The sequence below is a fragment of the Geotrypetes seraphini genome, chromosome 6 (assembly GCF_902459505.1).
Source record: "Geotrypetes seraphini chromosome 6, aGeoSer1.1, whole genome shotgun sequence".
NCBI lineage: Eukaryota > Metazoa > Chordata > Amphibia > Gymnophiona > Dermophiidae > Geotrypetes > Geotrypetes seraphini.
Window position 1 is genome coordinate 154,890,403 of NC_047089.1, and position 19,863 is coordinate 154,910,265.

Consider the following 19,863-nt stretch of genomic DNA (forward strand, 5'->3'; position numbering starts at 1 on the left):
GTTGGTTCTCTAAATTCCTCCGCTCTCGTTCTTACATTGTTAACATGAATGGCACCTCATCCTCCCCCTGGAAACCGAATTGTGGAGTCCCGCAAAGCTGTCCACTATCCCCTATCCTTTTCAACATCTATATGTCCTCCCTAAAACTCCTCCACCTATCCCCCCTTGAATCAATTTACACTTATGCAGATGACATCCTAGTCCTCCTCGAGACCGATTCGAACCTCACCGACCTGTCTAAGAACATATCCTCTTGTATAATGAACCTACAATCCTGGACCCACACTGTGCAAATGAAATTGAATGAGTCCAAAACAAGACTTCTTTGGCTCGGTCCAAAACTAGATCACCTACCCACCTCCATCCCACTACCCTCTGGCTCCTCTCTGCAGCTTGAGTTCTCGAGCAAGGTCTTGGGCATCATCATTGATTCCACATTGTCCTTCAATGACCACCTCCAATCCTTGGTAAAAAAATGCTTTTTCAGTCTTCACATGCTGAAGAAAGTTAGATCCTGCTTCCATCAAAAACATTTTACCCTCCTTGTCCAATCCATCATCCTCTCCAGATTGGACTATTGCAACTCTATCTACTTAAGCCTAACTAAGAAAAACCTCCACAGACTCCAACAGATTCAGAATGCCGCGGCCAAGCTCATCTTCGCTAAAAGTAAATTTGACCATGTCTCTCCGCTCCTGGCCAAGCTCCACTGGCTTCCGATAATCACCAGGGTCCACTATAAATGCGCCTGTTTAGCTTTCAAAATCCTATATGGTATCCTCCCTCCCTTTATCCCTCTTTCTTGGAATTCCTCAAACCCTAATACCACCAGATCCTCCCACAAATTAAAACTATCCTTCCCCTCGCTAAAAGGCATTTCCCACACAGGAAAGCTAGGGACCTCCCTCCACTTCAAAATCACTGAGCTCTGGAACAACCTTACCTCCCCTCTTCGGACCTTGAGCTCTCTCCAAGTTTTCCGCAAACATCTGAAAACCTGGCTTTTCTCAAAAAATGTAATTCTCCCTCCAACTTAGGAATCAAGGAAACTCTTATCTTGGCATCCCAAGTCCTCTAAATTTTCTTCACACTTCTACCTCTAACCCTCTGTTGTAGTTCCTTCCTATTTCTCCTACTGTAAACCGCGTCGAGCTCTACGAACGTGGAGATGATGCGATATACAAACCTAAGGATTATATTAGATTAGATTATTGTATGTTAGTAGTTTTATATCTAAATATGACAAAATTAAATGCCCTTCTCTTCTCTTTTTTTATTTTCAGGCTCCTGTGTATGGCATGAATAGACTTGGTCCTCAGCAACATGTATATTCTTATCAGCCACAGATGCACACTTCTCCTCTACAGAACACTTCTGCTTGTATGTTTCCTCAAGAAATATATGGTGCTCCATTGCGATTTGAGTCTCCCACAGCTGCACTTGTTTCACCACGTGGTGAAGACTATTATAACTACAGTGTACCACAGACAACCACAAATCCATCATTACCAGAGCCAGGCTATTTCACTAAACCATCAGTGGGACCCCAAGTTTCCAAGACAGCAGACTTGAAGAATATAGAATTTGGAAAACCTCGCTTTGGTCATTCAGTGCTACCTGAAGGAGTAAAATCCTCATCTTTCACAACATCAACACAAATTGCACCATCCACATTTAAGTTTAACTCTAACTTCAAATCCAATGATGGAGACTTTACTTTTTCTTCTCCACAGGTTGGGTGTCGTAACACAAAGTTCACTGGAAGTGAAAGACTTTTGGGCCTCTTAACATCAGATAGTCCTCTACAAGATCAAGAACAAAATGTCCAAAAAACACCTGTTGATAAGGCAACTGACCATAGAAGTATCTTCAGTTTTGGTAGCAAAGCTGTTTCAGGTAGTTTATTTACTGAAAATACTGAATACAACCAACATAAGAATGTTTCTTTCTTTAATAAAGGGGATAATATATTCAGTTTCCAAGATGTAGGTAAACCATCATTTGACACCTCAGATACAAATGTAGCTGACAGAAGCCATGAGTCTGATGGAAGAAGCATCTATGGTACGGATGATGATGGTCCACATTTTGAGCCTGTTGTTCCTCTGCCAGATAAGGTTGAAGTAAAGACTGGGGAAGAGGATGAGGCAGAGTTATTTTCAAACAGAGCAAAGTTGTTCCGCTTTGATACAGAATTGAAAGAATGGAAAGAGAGAGGCGTTGGTAATGTGAAAATACTGAGGCATAAAATATCTGGTAAGATTAGACTTTTGATGAGACGAGAGCAAATACTGAAAATCTGTGCAAATCATTACATAAACACAAGTATGAAATTGATACCCTATGCAGATTCAGATAAATCGTTTGTGTGGCATGCATTGGATTATGCAGATGAAATGCCAAAACCTGAACAACTGGCCATCAGATTCAAAACACCAGAAGAAGCTGTGCTTTTCAAGTATCAGTTTGAAGAAGCCCAAAAGCTATCTACTGTATTGGAATCAAGTAGGGGCTCATCAGATCAAAATTTTGCAATTCAGAAAGAATCTTGTCAAAACAGTAAGGACCTTTCTGCTACTGGGATCATTAACTTTGGATTTAATTTTGCAAAGAAACCAGAGTGGTGCTGTGATGTTTGCCTTGTGAGAAATACTACTGATGCTTTTGTTTGTGTGGCTTGCCAGAGCCCTCATCCAAACAAGAGTGTTTCTGAAACAGCAGTGCCAGCAATAGAAGAAAAATTAAGTTTTGCCATTACAAAAAGTGAGTCTGCACCTACAGCATTTACATTCCCTAAAGCTACCACTCATCCAACAGGATTTGGTGACCAATTTACAAAGAAGGATCAATGGAACTGCAGTGTATGTTTGGTAGCAAATGAAGGAATTGTTAAGAAGTGTGTAGCCTGTGAGAATCCAAACCCAGATTCCAAAGACATGCATACCCCTTTGTTAGGTGAAACTACTACATCTTTCAGAATTGGCACATTGGATACTTTGGGCTCTGCTTTTGCTAAGAAGGAGGGCCAGTGGGACTACCCTGCGTCCGTAGTAAGAAATCAGCCATCTGCTGCTAATTGTATTGCATACCAGACTCCAGACAGCAGTGTTCAGACTAGTGCATCAGTATTTGCTCAGCCTCCTTCATATAAATTTGGCTCATCTAGTATTTCCAATGTTGCCAACAATGGCTTTGGAGCTCTCATTTCTAAAAAAGTTGGTCAGTGGGAATGTAGTACGTGCCTTGTGAGGAATGAGGAAACTGCAGCAAATTGTATTGCTTGTAATGCTCCACATTCACAGAGTATACCAAAGTCTTCTATATCATCTTCTCAGACAACTTCTGGATTCACATTTGCTTCTAGTATGGATAAAAGTAATAAGCAGAGTGACTTTGAAGGGCTGTTCGCAAAAAAAGAAGGTCAGTGGGATTGTGAGGTGTGTTTGGTTAGAAATGAAAGTTCTTCATTAACTTGTGTTGCTTGCCAAACACCTAATCCAAGTGGTAAATCTGGTGCTATTGCCTCATCTACCCAGGCTGCATCAGCCTTTACATTTGGCTTAAATGAAAAATTAGCTGAAAATACTGGTACACAGCTGGGCACAGGATTTTCAAGTGGCTTTACAGATAAGGGCTTTAAATTTGTCCACACAGAAGAACATAACACACCATCCTCCTTCACATTTCAGATTCTCCCATCTTCTTCTGAGACCAAACTTGGCAAAGAAGGCTTTAGTTTCTCCACTCCTGGAAATTCTGGTGGTTTTAAATTTGGAATACAGGAGCCTTATCAAAATTGGGCAAAAACAGATCAGTCAAAAGAAAATATTTCAAGCTTTCCACAAAACAGTGAAGAAGAGAAGGGAAAGAAGAAACCATCAAATGATATAGCTAGTGTTCTGTCCCAGGACAGCAGTGATGACCAAAAAAGCGGTATATTTGGCCAAAATAGCAACACTTTCACTTTTGCTGATCTTGCAAAAGCTTCATCTGATTCAGATTTTAATAAAAAGGATCCCAATTTCAAAGGCTTTTCACAAGCAGGTGAAAAATTATTTTCTTCACAGAACATGAAAACAGCAGATGTGGTCAATACATCTACTGAGCATGAAAGCAGTGATGACATGTATAAAACTGAGGACAATGATGATATTCATTTTGAACCTGTGGTGCAGTTGCCTGACAAAATAGAGCTTGTAACTGGAGAAGAGGATGAAAAAGTTCTTTACTCACAAAGGGTCAAATTGTTTAGGTTTGATGCAGAAGTCAGTCAGTGGAAAGAACGTGGTGTGGGCAATTTAAAAATTCTTAAGAATGAAGTGAATGGTAAACTCCGTATGATAATGCGTCGTGAGCAAGTCCTGAAAGTTTGTGCAAACCACTGGATAACGACCACAATGAATCTAAAACCATTATCTGGTTCTGACAGAGCATGGATGTGGTTAGCAAGCGACTTTTCTGATGGAGATGCCAAACTAGAGCAGCTGGCAGCTAAGTTTAAAACTCCAGAACAGGCTGAAGATTTCAAACTTAAGTTTGAGGAGTGCCAGAGATTGCTGTTGGATATACCTTTGCAGACACCTCATAAGCTTGTAGACACTGGTAAAACTGCTGAACTGATAAAAAGAGCTGAAAAAATGAAGAGTGGTCTGAAAGATCTTAAGACCTTCTTAACAGAAGAAAGATCAAATGTTCAAGAAGAAGAAAATAAAAATTCAGATTCATTAGTTAATGCTTCTGGTTTAATGATAAAGGCACATGGTGAAAGCACTGAACCAACTCTGGAGTGGGATAACTATGATTTACGTGAAGAAGTGTTGGATAATAACTTGGATAGCTCTGTGTATGCAACTCCTTTGGACACTACACCTGAGAAGAAAAACCTCTTTCGTTTTGGTGAGTCGACAGCTGGCTTTAGCTTTAATTTTCAGCCAGCTTTGAGTCCATCAAAGTCACCTACCAAATTAAATCAGAGCAGAACCTCTGTAGGTACTGATGAAGAATCAGATATCACTCAGGAAGAGGAGAGAGATGGACAGTACTTTGAACCTGTTGTCCCTTTACCAGATTTAGTTGAAGTTGCAAGTGGTGAAGAAAATGAGCAAGTTGTGTTTTGTCATAGAGCCAAATTGTACAGGTTTGATAAAGATACTAATCAATGGAAAGAAAGAGGTATTGGAGATATAAAAATCTTGCAGAACTATGATAACAAAAGTGTTCGTATAATAATGAGAAGGGACCAGGTATTAAAACTCTGTGCCAATCATAGAATTACATCAGAAATGACATTAGAGCATATGAAAGGGACAGAGCGGGCTTGGGTTTGGCCTGCACATGACTTTTCAGAAGGAGAAGGAAAGTTAGAACTTTTTGCTGTACGATTTAAGCTTCAGGATGTTGCAGACTCATTTAAGCAAATTTTTGAGGAGGTGAAACAAGCTCAACAGAATGATACTTTAATTACACCTCTGTCTTCCCGTGGCAGTACACCAAGAACATCGCCATGTGGCAAAATAGCTGTGGCAGTACTGGAAGAAATCACCAGGGAGAGAACTGATCAGAATCAGAAAGCTGATGATGATAGTTCTGCAATAACTCCAGAATCCAAAGAACTTGTCTCATCTGAATCCCCCACAAAAGCAGTTGTTTCTCCTCCCAAATTTGTATTTGGTTCAGAATCTGTTAAGTCTATATTTAGCTGTGAGAAACCAAAGCCATTTACATTTGGCAACACATCATCTACAGGGTCTCTCTTTGGCTTCAGTTTTAATTCTTCAAAAAGTCAGAGTGAGAAGGATATTTCAGCAACCAAAAGTGTAACTGAGAAACAAGTGGACTTCAGCACAAAAGGAAGTACCCAGGAGAAAGCTGCTACAACTTCAAAACTTTCCAGTTGCAGGGCAGAAAATTCTATAGTTTCCTCTTCAGCAGCCCCCATCACTCATCTACTAAAAGTTCCAGAAAAAGGTAAAGAAGCAAATATTATGTATTCAAAGTAATTTTGGTTTATATTATGAAAATTGTTATACTTTTTACACTTAAATCCATGTTGCAGTGGTTATGGTTTTAAGCAAATATCAGTCCCTTTATGAGTATGTGGTTGTATCTTCCGTTATCTTCACAGTGGTTTCCGATACTCATCTCTGTTAGGATGATCGAAACACAAAACTAAAAACTTTTGTTTTGGGGTTTTAAAAAGAAAAAAAAAAGCATTTTCTGTCTGTTAATTCTCTAAAAATGTAGGCCCCTTTTTATGAAGCCATGTTGGGCTTTTTTATCACCGGCTGTGGCGATATTAGCTCTGACGCTCATAGGAAGTCTGAGTGTCAGAACTTTTACTGTCGAAGCCAGCGATTAAAAAAGCCAAACACGGCTTCATAAAAGGGGGAGGATTAATCACCAAGAGTCAAATTTTAAAAAGGCCTAGATCAGAGTAGAGAGGATAGCTCAGTGGTTAGAACAGTAGACTGAGAAAGCCATTGATGGCTCACTTTGATCTCAAGCAAATTGCTTCATCCTCCATAGCCTCAGATTCAACTTAAATTGTAAACCCTGTAGTTGGTGAACCACCTGTTATACCTGAAACGTAACTTTCCTTGAGTTTGGATTTGGAAGGCAAACCATCATATCCAAGCCATACTAGAATCCTAATGTCAAGTGTGTTGAGGAAACATTTTTTGAAAAAAAATCGTGTTGGTAGTACTGTCAATGGCTAAGTCCTCTTGCCAGAAGATTGAGATAGACATTGAAGATTCCAATCACTGAAATATGGAGTAGTGCAACAGGAAACATTTCAGAATTTCACTGCCTTCAGTAGATGATGTGGGTGAACTGTTGCAGCAGTTTTGTTTTCTTCTGGGTATGAATCCTTAAAACTACAGTGCTTGGCCTTGTGGTCATAATCTGGCAAGGTGATAACCACAGAGTGAACCGTAACACAGAGGTAGAGGATTAATTGGTGTGGGCTCCCCAGAGCCTCAGCCTACAGGCTTGTACCCCATGGGCTTGCTTTTTTGGAGCTCATTAGAGTCCGTACAGCTGGGGAAGTTCCCCACCTATGGATCTCTGCAACCCCCCCCCTCCCCACAAAAAACTGTGACAGTTTTGTCTCCAGATTGTGCTGTGGACACGTGTGCAGATCTTCCAGTCTTGTCTCTCTCCCCAGGGAGGGGCTGCTCCCTCATTTGGGGGACATTATATTCAACAAGGTTTCAGCTCTAGTGGTTCAGTTATGTTGCCAGCAAGAATTGTCTTCCCTGAGAGCCAAGGCCCCAGTACCTGGTCTATCCCCTCAGCAAGGTAGAGTCCACTGAGGAAGAATGATACTATTTTTTAGGTGCAAATGTCCCCTCCAAAGGCCTTTTCATTCCATAAATCCCTTTCTAAGATGGTGTTAGCAGAATAGAAAGCTCCTATTATAGTCCTGAAGAGGATTAAATTGAAAACCAAGCTCTATCTGCTCCTCTGGGAAGATTTGGTTTGCTCTTCAAAAGTGAATGAGATGTGACATTTTGGTACAGTGATTCTTAACCTTTTTTGAGTCACAGACCCCTTTAAGAATCTGATTAAAGCTATGGACCCCATTCTCCAGAAACATTCACATAAACCCAACTTTGCATAAAATGAATATAAATTTATTGAGATTTGATGCTCATACTATGACATACACAAAGTATTATTAAACTTTAAAGTAAACAGTCTTAAAAAACCCACTCCTTTTTTATGCAAAAAGTAATGGCCACTCATTATAATTATGAAATACAATCCTCTTGTGCAAATTAAAATAGATCTAGTGCTACTACGTTTTCTTACTACTGTTACTACAACTACTACTATTACTCCTCCTGAGATTAAACGATCTGGGTATGCAAGGAACAGTCCTTGGCTGGTTCTTGAATACCTTCTACATTTGTCAGTCGGGTCTCAAGACCAACTCCTTTAGGATTTATCGCAGTGCTGTGGATGCTTATCATCGTCGTGTAGAAAATAAACCCATCTCTGTTCAACATATGTAATTCATTTCATTTGAGGCTTGCTTCTGTTGAAACCTCCTGCAGTATCATGGAATATCAATATGATCCTAACCCAGTTGATGAAAGCACCTTTTGAGCCCCTTGATAACTTGGCATCTGAAGTACCTGACCTAAAACATCCTATATTTGGTGGTGGTCACTTAAGTCAACAAACTCTAGTAGCTGATCCACTTTACTCTGACTTTTGCAACAGTAGAGTGGTCTTGCACAACCATTCTTGGTTCCTCTTGAATGTAGTAATGGAATTCCATCTTAACTAGTCAATTGTTCCGCCAACATTTTCTCCCAAACCCATGCCTCTAATGGTGAAAGTACAGTGTACACAATGAGGACTTTAGGAGACCTTTAATCTAGAGCAGACTAAAGCCCATAGAAAGTCCACTCAGCTGTTTCTTTTGACCAAACCATGATGGGAACTGCCATTGGCAAACACAGTCTTTCCAGTTGACTAGCAGACTGCATTTCCTTTACTTATGCCAGGCAGGCTTGACTTTAGACCAGGGATCTCAAAGTCCCTCCTTGAGGACCACATCCAGTTGGGTTTTCAGGATTTCCCCAATGAATATGCATTGAAAACAGTGCATGCACATAGATCTCATGCATATTCATTGGGGAAATCTTGAAAACCCGATTGGATTGCGGCCCTCAAGGAGGGACTTTGAGACCCCTGCTCTAGACTGTCACATCGCAGCTTATAATGTTTGAACAATGGCTGCATCTATAGCCAACTTGAGAGCAGCCTCCATAGAGGAGATTTACTGAGCTACAACATTGGTCTTCAGTCCATACATTTGCATCTCGTTACTGTTTGGAATAGAACTATTAACATGATGGTTGATTTCAGAATCTATTTGGGCTCTAGAAAGCCTTGCTGGTCATGCCCCTCCTGATTCTTGTTTCCTGTTCTAAGGGACAGGACCAGCAGGGCCTTTGCAATCTGCACACACATTCACCTTCAGTTCTGTGCCACAAACGCCATATTCCCCCACAGTAGAAAGTATCCCCCTTATAACTTGTCACATTTAACAGTCTGTCCTCCACAAGAAACCTTTAAATACTTTAACCTCCCATTGAAAATTGTATCATAATACTTAAATAATGCTTTGTACTTCAATGCATCATTATTATATAGAAATTGTACTTAGCTTACAATGCCCTTTATCCAAGAAGAAAATAACATTTCCATTACAAGATTCTTCCTTTTAGCTAACCTTATCTTATATGCCTGTTTTTTACACATCTCTGATCTATAATTGCTATAATTGGAAGACTATCCTATCTGGTCAGCAACATTCTCATTCATTTCTTTGGCATCACTCTAAACTAAGATACTTTTTACAAAGCACTATACTTTCCTATCTCAGCCTGCCTATCTGTTTATTAAAGCACCAGGTAAATGCTTCCCCATGGCTTTTAGTCAGAACATATCATGCAGCTAACACTTTGCAAGATTATGGTAGAGATTAACTATGAGGCTGCTGTTTCAAATACAAACTGTTTTGCTATTAAATCCATATAGAGCAATTCTGTATAAAGGATGCCCAAATGTAGGCACTAATAGTGTGTACAAGGTTATAGAATGGCACATTTATGAGTATGAATGATGTCTCAAGTGGAGATTACATGCATATAAGCTAGGTGCTATTTTATAAAATGGGTGTACTAGTCAGTTCTATAAATGGGCACTGAAAAAAGCGCTAAGTGCTATTTGGAAGAGAGGAGGGACAGGGGAGATATGGTACAGAGAAAGGAAAATGGTAAAACCAGAGGGCATAATTTCAGGTTGAGGGGTGGTAGATTCAAGAGTAATGTTAAGAAATTCTTCTTTACGGAGAGGGTGGTTGATACATGGAATGTTTTCCAAGGGAAGTGGTGGAGAAGAAAATGGTGACAGAGTTCAAACAAGCGTGCGATGAACACAGATGATCTCTAATCAGAAAATAATGGGTATAAATTAAAGGAACTAAGGCCAGTACTTGGCAGACTTGCACGGCCTGGGTCCCATATATGGATATTCAGTTGAAGAAGGGCTGGGGAGGGCTTCGATGGCTGGGATGGTTAAGATGGGCTGGAGTGAGCTTTGATGGAGACTCCAGTAGATGGAACCTAAGCACACTACCGGGCAGGGCTCTAGCTTTCTGGCCCAGAAATATCTAAGAAAAAGGACCATTTAAACAAAATAATTAATTTATGGAGTATGTATGGTTCGGCAGACTCGGGTCTTTATCTAGAGCAGTGGTCTCAAACTCAAACCCTTTGCAGGGCCACATTTTGGATTTGTAGGTATTTGGAGGGCCTCAGAAAAAAATAGTTCATGTCTTATTAAAGAAATGACGATTTGCATGAGGTAAAACTCTTTATAGTTTATAAATCTTTTCTTTTGGCTAAGCCTTAATAATAATATTGTCATTTATAGCTAAAGAGACATATGATCAAGAAACTGTTTTTAATTTTACTTTTGTGATTATGATAAACATGCCGAGGGCCTCAAAATAGTACCTGGCGGGCCGCATGTGCCCCCCCCCCCCTCGGGCCACGTGTTTGAGACCACTGATCTAGAGGGTATGAATTGAATTACTAGAGGGTATGAATTGAAGTTGCGGCATGGCAGAGTTAGGAGTAATATTAGGAAATTCTTTTTCATGGAGATGGTGGTGGATGCCTGGAATGCCCTCCCAAAGGAGGTGGTGGAGATGAAAACGGTGATGGAATTCAGAAAAGCATGGGTTGAACACATAAGATCTGTAATTAGAAAATGAATGGTATAAAACAAACTAAGGCCGGTACATGGCAATCCTGCACAGTCTGTGTCCTGCATATGGTGATTTGGTTTAGGATGAGCTGGGGAAAAGCTCCAGATATGTGATGCCATAGTAAAGGAACAAAAAACAAGGAAGTGGGGAGGGACACTGGTCAGACCACTGTGTGAACAAGCACATTTATTCACAATATGGAATCTCAGTTAAAGTTTAAATAAAACAATATGAGGCAGGCATGTAAAGCCTTTATAGGAGAGCATATGCTGGACCCCAACACGGTCTGTGTTTCGGCCACAGGGGCCTTCTTCAGGGATGTAAAAGTATCCCAGTTGACGGTGCCAAATGATTAAAAAATAGGCCAAATTGAGTAAACTTAAAGAAAAACACGCTGAGGTGCCTGCCACCCAGGACAATATAGAAGGTGTAATCACAATTCAAAGATAAACGCTGTGATAGCCAAGAACCCCACTTCCTTGTGTTTTGTTCCTATGGCTTGCCCTTGGGGTTGCTTTTTTCCTTTGTATTATTTGATGCCGTGGTAAAGACCACATCTCTTATCTTCAGCTCCCTTCCTTTCTAATCCATCTCTTATTGCAGGCTTCTCCAACCTTTTTCAATCAGGGGCCACACTTTATAGTTTGTAACATTTGGAGGGCCATAACACACACAGTTGTATTTTGCCATATGCGTCGTCAGATAGTGGCAAAATGCAAAAATGTCATCCCCTCCTGCCCCTCTTTCTCTCACTCTCATTTATCTGAAGCCTTCATCTAGTCTACTTGCTCTTTCTCATATACTCCACGGCTTTTCCCAGTCTCCCCTCACCTGGTGGGCTTCCTGCTTCCCCAGTGTGACTCGGCTCTTTGCAAGTCTGAGCTGCATGGTACCGGAAGTTCAGGTTGGTCTCATGGTTTCAAGTCTCAAAACTTATGGCACTGCTCAGCTCAAACTTACAGAGATCTGAGTCATGGTAGGGAAGCAGGAATCTTGTAGTTGGTGCCAGATCTATGGATGCTAGAGCACCCCCAATATTCTTTCCATCACTGCCCAGACAGCAGAGCTGAAATCTTCCCACTGTAGAGATGCTAGAGAAAGCAGAAAGAAAGGCAATGTCTCTGTAGCTAAAGCTTCTGCTTCCTCCTGCAGCCCATTGGTCAGATATTTCTTAAGCTTAAGCTTCAAAGGAAGCAGAACCAGCTTAAGCTTCAAAGGAAGCAGAACCAGTAGCTTAGGAGACATCATTTGTCAGACATTCCTTAGCCATCCAATTGGCTTCAGGGAAAGGTGGTACCAGTAACTTAGGAGACTCCATCCTTCTGACTTGCTTTTCCCTGCAGCCTATTGACTGACTAAGGAATATCTGACTAATGGGCTAATAACAGGGATGCTGGCACGTAATATCCAGACCTGCATAGACATGAATTTAAACTGATAACAAGGGGAAAGCCGATAGTCGATCTGACCTCGACACATCGGACCACAGTATCAAGCAAGGATACTGAAACAGAAAATGGCGATAATGGACTAGAGACAAAATGGACACTTTATGGACATAAACCCAAAGATGCAGCACAGGGACCCGAGAGGCAACTAGAAATAAAGAGTAAGACAAGGAGGAAACAGCAGGACCCAGAGGGCTATCAAAGAACAAAAAAGCGGGCAGAGGACGGGATAGACACACCACAGGAGGCAACACGTGAGGAGACCAGCAGGAGCAACAAATCAAGAGTAGATCCAAAAGAAAAGGTAACAAACTGGGACTTAAATTGCCTATATACAAATGCTAGGAGCCTAAGGACTAAAATGGGGGAGATAGAAGTTATAGCCGGAAATAAGGACATAGACATAATAGGAATCACAGAGACATGGTGGACAGAGGACAACAAATGGGATGTGGCCCTTCCAGGGTATAAACTCTACAGGAAGGAAAGAGCACACAAAAAGGGGGGAGGAATAGCACTGTATATAAAGGACTCCATTCCTTCATCCAGAACAGAAACAACAATAAGGGCGGACAGTCTGGAGTCACTATGGGTTAAGCTGACAGGAGGGGAAGGAGCTGACATCAAATTGGGATTGTACTATCACCCACCAGGACAGTCAGAAGCAAACGACCTGGAACTGGAGGCCGAACTGAGGCAGGAGTGCAGAAGTGGAAGGGTGGTGGTTATGGGGGATTTCAACTATCCGGGAATAGACTGGGACATTGGGCACTCAAATTGCACGAGAGAAACTAAATTCCTAGAGGCGATAAGGGACTGTTTCATGGAGCAGCTGGTCACGGAACCAACGCGAGGGGATGCCACGCTAGACCTAATCCTCAACGGGCTAGAAGGACCCGCAAAGGAAGTGGTGGTAATAGCACCATTAGGGAACAGTGATCACAACATGATCCAGTACAAATTAAACATGGGAACATCAAAGGTGAAAAGAACCAAAACGACAGCACTCAACTTCAGAAAGGGAAACTACAAGGACATGAGGAAAATGGTAGGAAAAAAGCTCAACAGCAACTCAGGGAAGGTGAAGACCGTAAAGGAAGCCTGAACACTGCTTAAAGGCACAGTGCTCGAGGCACAAGACCTGTGCGTCCCAAGGTTTAGGAAAGGGTGCAAAAAAAAATCGAACTAGAAACCCAGCATGGATAACATCTGCAGTTAAAAAGGCGATAAGTGACAAGAAATCATCCTTCAAGAAATGGAAAAAGGATCCAACAAAGGAAAACCAGGAAGAGCACAAAAGACACCAGAAAGAATGTCATCGAGAGGTCAGGAAGGCAAAGAGAGAATATGAGGAAAGACTGGCAGGAGAAGCAAGAAACTTCAAACCCTTCTTCAGGTATGTGAAAGGGAAACAACCAGCCAGAGAGGAAGTGGGACCACTGGACGACGGAGACAGGAAAGGAGCGATAAAGGAGGAAAAAGAGATAGCTGAAAGGTTAAACAAATTCTTCTCGTCAGTCTTCACCAGAGAGGACACATCCAATATCCCAGAACCCGAGGTGATTATAAACGGAGAGCACGACGAAAGGCTGGTACAACTAGAGGTAAGCAAAGAGGATGTCCTCAGACAGATAGACAGACTAAAGAGCGACAAATCACCAGGCCCGGACGGCATCCACCCAAGGGTACTAAAAGAACTGAGAAACGAAATAGCAGAGACACTTCGCCAAATATGTAACCTCTCCCTAAAAACTGGGGAGATCCCAGAGGACTGGAAAATAGCAAATGTCACGCCCATCTTTAAGAAGGGATCAAGGGGTGACCCGGGAAACTACAGGCCTGTGAGCTTGACCTTGGTTCCTGGAAAGATGATGGAAGCAATGGTAAAGGACACAATCTGCGAACACATAGAAAACAATGGACAACTGAAGGCGAGCCAGCATGGCTTCTGCAAGGGAAGGTCATGCCTCACGAACTTGCTGTACTTCTTTGAGGGAATAAACAGTCAGATGGATAAGGGTGAATCCATAGACATCATTTACCTTGACTTCCAAAAAGCCTTCGACAAGGTACCACATGAACGGCTACTTAAAAAACTGTGGAACCACGGGGTGCAAGGGGATATCTACCGATGGATCAAACACTGGCTAGCGGGCAGGAAACAGAGGGTTGGAGTCAAGGGCCAATACTCAGATTGGCAATGGGTCACGAGCGGAGTTCCGCAGGGGTCGGTGCTGGGACCTCTTCTATTCAATATATTTATTAACGATCTGGAAACGGGGACAAAATGTGAGGTTATCAAATTTGCTGATGACACCAAACTCTGCAGCAGGGTTAGAAACACGGAAGACTGTGAAGACCTACAAAAGGACCTAACGAGACTGGAAGACTGGGCAAAAAAGTGGCAAATGAGTTTTAACGTGGAGAAATGCAAGGTCATGCTTGTAGGGAAAAAGAACCCGATGTTCAACTACAAAATGGGGGGAACACTGCTAGGGGTGAGTAACCTGGAAAGGGACTTGGGGGTGATGGTCGACTCATCACTGAAACCATCGGCGCAATGTGCGACAGCCTCAAAGAAAGCAAACAGAATGCTGGGCATCATCAAAAAGGGTATCACAACCCGGACGAAGGAAGTCATCATGCCGCTGTATCGCGCAATGGTGCACCCGCACCTGGAGTACTGTGTTCAATACTGGTCGCCGTACCTCAAGAAGGACATGGCGGTACTCGAGGGAGTGCAGAGGAGGGCGACTAAGCTGATAAAAGGTATGGAAAATTTTCCATACACTGACAGGTTAAAAATGCTGGGGCTGTTCTCCCTGGAGAAGAGGAGACTTAGAGGGGACATGATAGAAACCTTCAAAATCCTTAAGGGCATAGAGAGAGTAAATAAGGACAGATTCTTCAAACTGAGGGGAGCCACGAGCACTAGGGGTCACTCAGAGAAATTGAAAGGGGACAGGTTTAGAACAAATGCTAGAAAATTCTTTTTTACGCAGAGGGTGGTGGACACATGGAACGCGCTTCCGGAGGAAGTGATAGGCCAGAACTCTGTACAGGGGTTCAAGAAGGGTTTGGATAGGTTCCTGGAGGATAAAGGGATAGAGGGGTACAGATAGAACTTGAGGTAGGTTATAAAAGTGGTCAGAAACCACTTCACAGGTCGCAGACCTGATGGGCCGCCGTGGGAGCGGACCGCTGGGCGAGATGGACCTCGGTCTGACCCAGTGGAGGCAACTTCTTATGTTCTTATGTTCTTAACAGAGAAGAGCTGCAGTGTAGGTCAAACGGGCTTCCTGCTTTAGGTCTACCAAAAAGAGGAAGGAGCTCTTGGAAAGGCATGAGGAAGCAAAGAGTAGCACAGGCACTGAGAGCTAGAAGAGAGGGGTTGTGCGGGGAAGAGAGGCTGAAGGAAGACTATAGGGTTTCCAGATGTCTGGATTTACCCATACATGCCCTCTTTTTAGCGGACTGTCTGGGTATCCGAATGAATTTAAAACCCACCAATTTGTTCAGGTTTTGGAAGACCCCAGCTCTGACAAGAGCTTTGGGGTCATGTCTGGAGGGCCTCTGAACATACGCGGGTGCAGCACGATAACATCACGCTCATGCATGTGATATCACAACACATCTGTGCATGCTCAGAAGCCCTCTAGATGTGGCCTCGAGCTCAGAGAAGAAGAAATTGAGGTTTGTTTGAGGATAGGACGGGGCCTCATGTCATCTCTTTTTCTTTCTTTCTTTCTTTTTTTTTTTTTGCTTCAACAAATCTGGTAACCCTAGGGAAGACATATGGACTATGAAAGGAAGAATAGAGCTGAGATGAATGCAAGCTGGGGGGCATGGGCTATGATACAAAGAAGTGGGTAAGGGAAAAGAAAAAAAAACTGATAATGGGGAGAGGAACTGTGTGGAGTTCAAAGAGCAGGGGGCTAAGAAAAGTGTTCTGAGAAGAAAGGATCAGGTTGGAGAGAGAGAAGTAAAACTAGGAAGGAAAAAAATCAGAAACAAGAAAAGATTAATTTTCACATTTTTGGAGGCATGGTTTGAATCTTGCAACTGAGAAGCCCAAGAATCACTGGGTAGGAATGTACAGTGTTATATTGCTGATTGAGCTGGGTCAGTTTGGTTATCTGCTCTTTGCTTCCAGCCCTGCCGTAACGGAGATAAATAAGGTATTTTATTAGAAGGATGGGGAAAGGGAACAAGGTTGTGGAAGCAAGGAATTCCATTTATTTATTTATTTATTCAGTCATTCAATTTTCTATACTATTCTCCCAGGGGAGCTCAGAACAGTTTATATGAATTTATTCAGGTACTCAAGCATTTTTCTATGGAAAACTCCCTTTTAAAACCTACTTTTATCTTTGCAGCCCTGGTATTGAGTGGGGCTATGGTCAGCGATTGAACTGAAGTGGACTGGAAAGTAGCACTGTTCCAATTCCTCACAAAAATTTAAAAATATTATTCCCCATTTTATCCCACAGGAGATATAAATGGGCACTGGTCTATGTGAGCCTAGAAAAGTACCACAGCAGCAGCAGCAGCAGTAGAAAGAGATGGCAGGAGGTCATTGACGAATTGGAGGGAGGGGAAGAAAGGACATATTGTCTCACAAACTGTGTGTTTCTTGGTTTGGCTCCCTGATGTTCCTTGTGTTTTTAATTGCTAAATCGTTGTTCTTGGCTCTTAGTAAAACTCTGCAGCTATCTCCCAGATATCAACTCAGCTCCCTCAGTTGGATGAGGGGAAATTTATTGTGAATTTTAAGTTCAGCATCCCCAATCATTTTCAAAAGTTGGCTCCTATGAATCCTACTATAAGCACCACATGAATTATCAAGATTATGAGAGCCAGAAAAAAAGCACATGAAGGACTGGGTTCTGGCCTCAGGACCATAGGTTGGGCAAACCTGTCCTATTTCCTCTCCTTCACCATCTTTTTTAACCCCATTTCTACCCTCACTCAACTTCTTCACTGATCCATCCTCTTTTCACATCTCCATCCATAGTATTCTGTTTACTCTTGTGAATGCACTCCGATGATACAATTGGAGCTCTTTTATTCTTGCATCATCTGACATGAACTCCTGATAAAGGCGAGAATGCCAAAAGACCTTGTGTTGAGATCCATATATGAATTGCAATAGAGAGCTTTGCAAGACTTATTTATTTCATCACTCTACATTGTGCCTCCTGGCTCAGTGTGGCCACATTTTGCCTTCACAGGGGCTGTTTCAATCAAAGTACCAGAAGATGCACTACCACTTTTTTCATAAGATATTGAAAAACAAATTAACAGTGTTAACAGGTCAGCGTATAGTTGTAGATAAATATAGATGACACATACTTAGATTGCATAAGCTACTTCATAGGATATTGAAAAACTCAAGTCAACTGTGATGAAATGGCCACATCATCATTTTAGTCTTTTAATATGTTGAAATCCCACTAATAAATTTGTTGAACCATTATCTGTTTTATTAGTGCTCTTCACTTGTTTCAGTTTTTTAGCTCTTGCAGATCCTAGCCTCTCTTGTTTGTCTGATAGCATTTACAACTCCTGATGGGAGGGAATTGGTCATTGGACTCTTGTGACATCTAAGCCATATTTAGGGTTCAGTTAGCTGTGTTCCAGAGGGAGTTGCTGTTTGTGGCTCCTTTCTGGGGCTAGCCTTCCAATGACTATGTTAAACAGATTAAGGATTGGTGAAAAAGCTGCTGATAATAATAACGAAAAGGTTTAAGGTACAGGCAGTCCCTGGGTTAAGAACAAGTTCCATTTTATAAACTGTTCTTAAGTTGAATTTGTATGTAACTCAGATTCCATACAGTACACAATCTATAAAAACATTAAAGAAACAGTCCTCAAAATAAAGTACTGTAGTTTAAATAGAAAGAAAAGATAGGTTTACACTTATTTTGTTATTTATCCATCCTACTGTTCCCTCTCCATCATCACATCCAACATTTCTCCCTCTCATCTTTTTCCCCATGCATCCTCACGCCTCTCCCACCACCATGTCCATTATTTCTTCTCCCTCCCTGTGCCCAACAATTACCACTTTCCTCATTTCCCTATGTGCACCATCTTTCCCTCTAACTCAGACACCCATGCCCAGCAGTTCTCCCTTTCTATTCCCTCCCCACCTCAGCATCTCTTTCCCTTTCCCTCACTCCCTCCATTGTTACATCCTATGTTCCAAGTTCATGTTCCCCTCCCTCCATTCTGTGTTTCAAATTAATGCTCCCTCCCTCCCTTTCTTCCTCCTTTCCTTCCATCCTTTGTCCGAAGTGTATGCTCCCTCCCTTCCTTCTGTGTCCCAACACAACCCTGCTTCTCCCTTCCTGTCCAAATGCGACCCTCTTCCTCCCTTCTGTGTCCCAACATGCCCCCTGGTCGCCTTCTTCCATTTTACATCCCAAATTCATGCCTCCCTCCCTCTAGTGTTTACCTCCGCTGGCCAACTGCTTTCTCCCAGCCGTACTTCACTTTGCAAAGTCATGGCTGCGGTTTGTACACGCAGCTGACCCAGAAGCCTTCCCTCTGCTGAATTGCTGTAATTGCAAAAAAAAAAAAAAAAAAAAAAAACCCAAACAAACCCTAAAACATACACTACAGCAACATACCACAAATTCAGGTTGACTTGAATGAAACTTGGTGGTAGTCACTAGAGTGTGACTATCTGTATCTTGGAAACGTGTATATCACTTGTATCCTTGAAATCATTAATCATGGTATCTTTAAAATTTTACTGTTTTCTAGGGTTTAATTTTAGCCTTTTTAAAACTAATCCAATGGCTTTTTGGACCAGCCAGTCTTCCTCAAAACCTGACAGTAAAGGTATTCAGTCACCCTGTGCTGTGATCTGACTTTGCTTAGAAGATAATGGCGGCTGATCATTGTTGTTAGAGCAGTTTGGTTTTGTGATATGACAATAGTTTGGATGCTAATCTAACATGCATGTGGATAATTTTAGTGTTTAAATAGTGCTTTACATTTTTTGCAGGGGAAAAGTGCCATTAAGACTGTTTGGGTTTTTTTTTTTTTAGCCTATAGATTTATTCTGATCCCACTACCTACCCTCTTATCATTGTTAATTTCACATCTCTTAACCGCAATAAAGTGTTATATATATTTACATGCAAGCATAAATAAATTCTTTGTTAACTGAATTGTATAATGCTGATTCAGTTAATCTTTATATTCAAGTTCTAATAACTCCACAATGCATGAATATTGAGAGATGGCATGATCTTTACAGCTCCGCATCTTGAAAATTGAATTGTAGGGTTAAAACTGCTTTTCTTTATATTAAAAATAAACAGGTGATATAAAATAGTTCTTAATATTGTTAATTTGGTGCCCTTTGAAAGATGTGTACCAGTGTTAATATGCAGAAGTATGCAGTTGAAGTATTAATATTTTTCCCTGGAAAATATTGAAGATGAACTAAAGTTCATTATGCAGTAGGATGGAAACCCAGCAGCACCATATAAGAGACATGAGCTTGCTCATAGAATGCTCAGGGTGCCAGCAATAAAGGGTACCAAGTGCCCCAGCCAGCCTTTGACATCATCACACAGCATGCCCTTACTCTCTCTACATCCCCCACAGCATACTACC

At 41.7% G+C, this 19,863-nt stretch overlaps 1 protein-coding gene across 4 annotated transcripts in view; it reads left to right on the forward strand.

Annotated features, from left to right (window-relative positions):
- The window catches only part of LOC117362460 (E3 SUMO-protein ligase RanBP2-like), a 353,806-nt gene that overhangs the window by 219,464 nt on the left and 114,479 nt on the right, over positions 1-19,863 (forward strand). For 2 of the 4 annotated variants that reach the window (XM_033948861.1, XM_033948860.1), the window contains exon 20: positions 1,284-5,967. In XM_033948861.1, the coding sequence (XP_033804752.1) occupies positions 1,284-5,967 (4,684 nt within the window). The remainder of the gene's footprint in view (positions 1-1,283; positions 5,968-19,863) is intronic. The other 2 variants (XM_033948862.1, XM_033948863.1) reach the window with 2 other exon arrangements.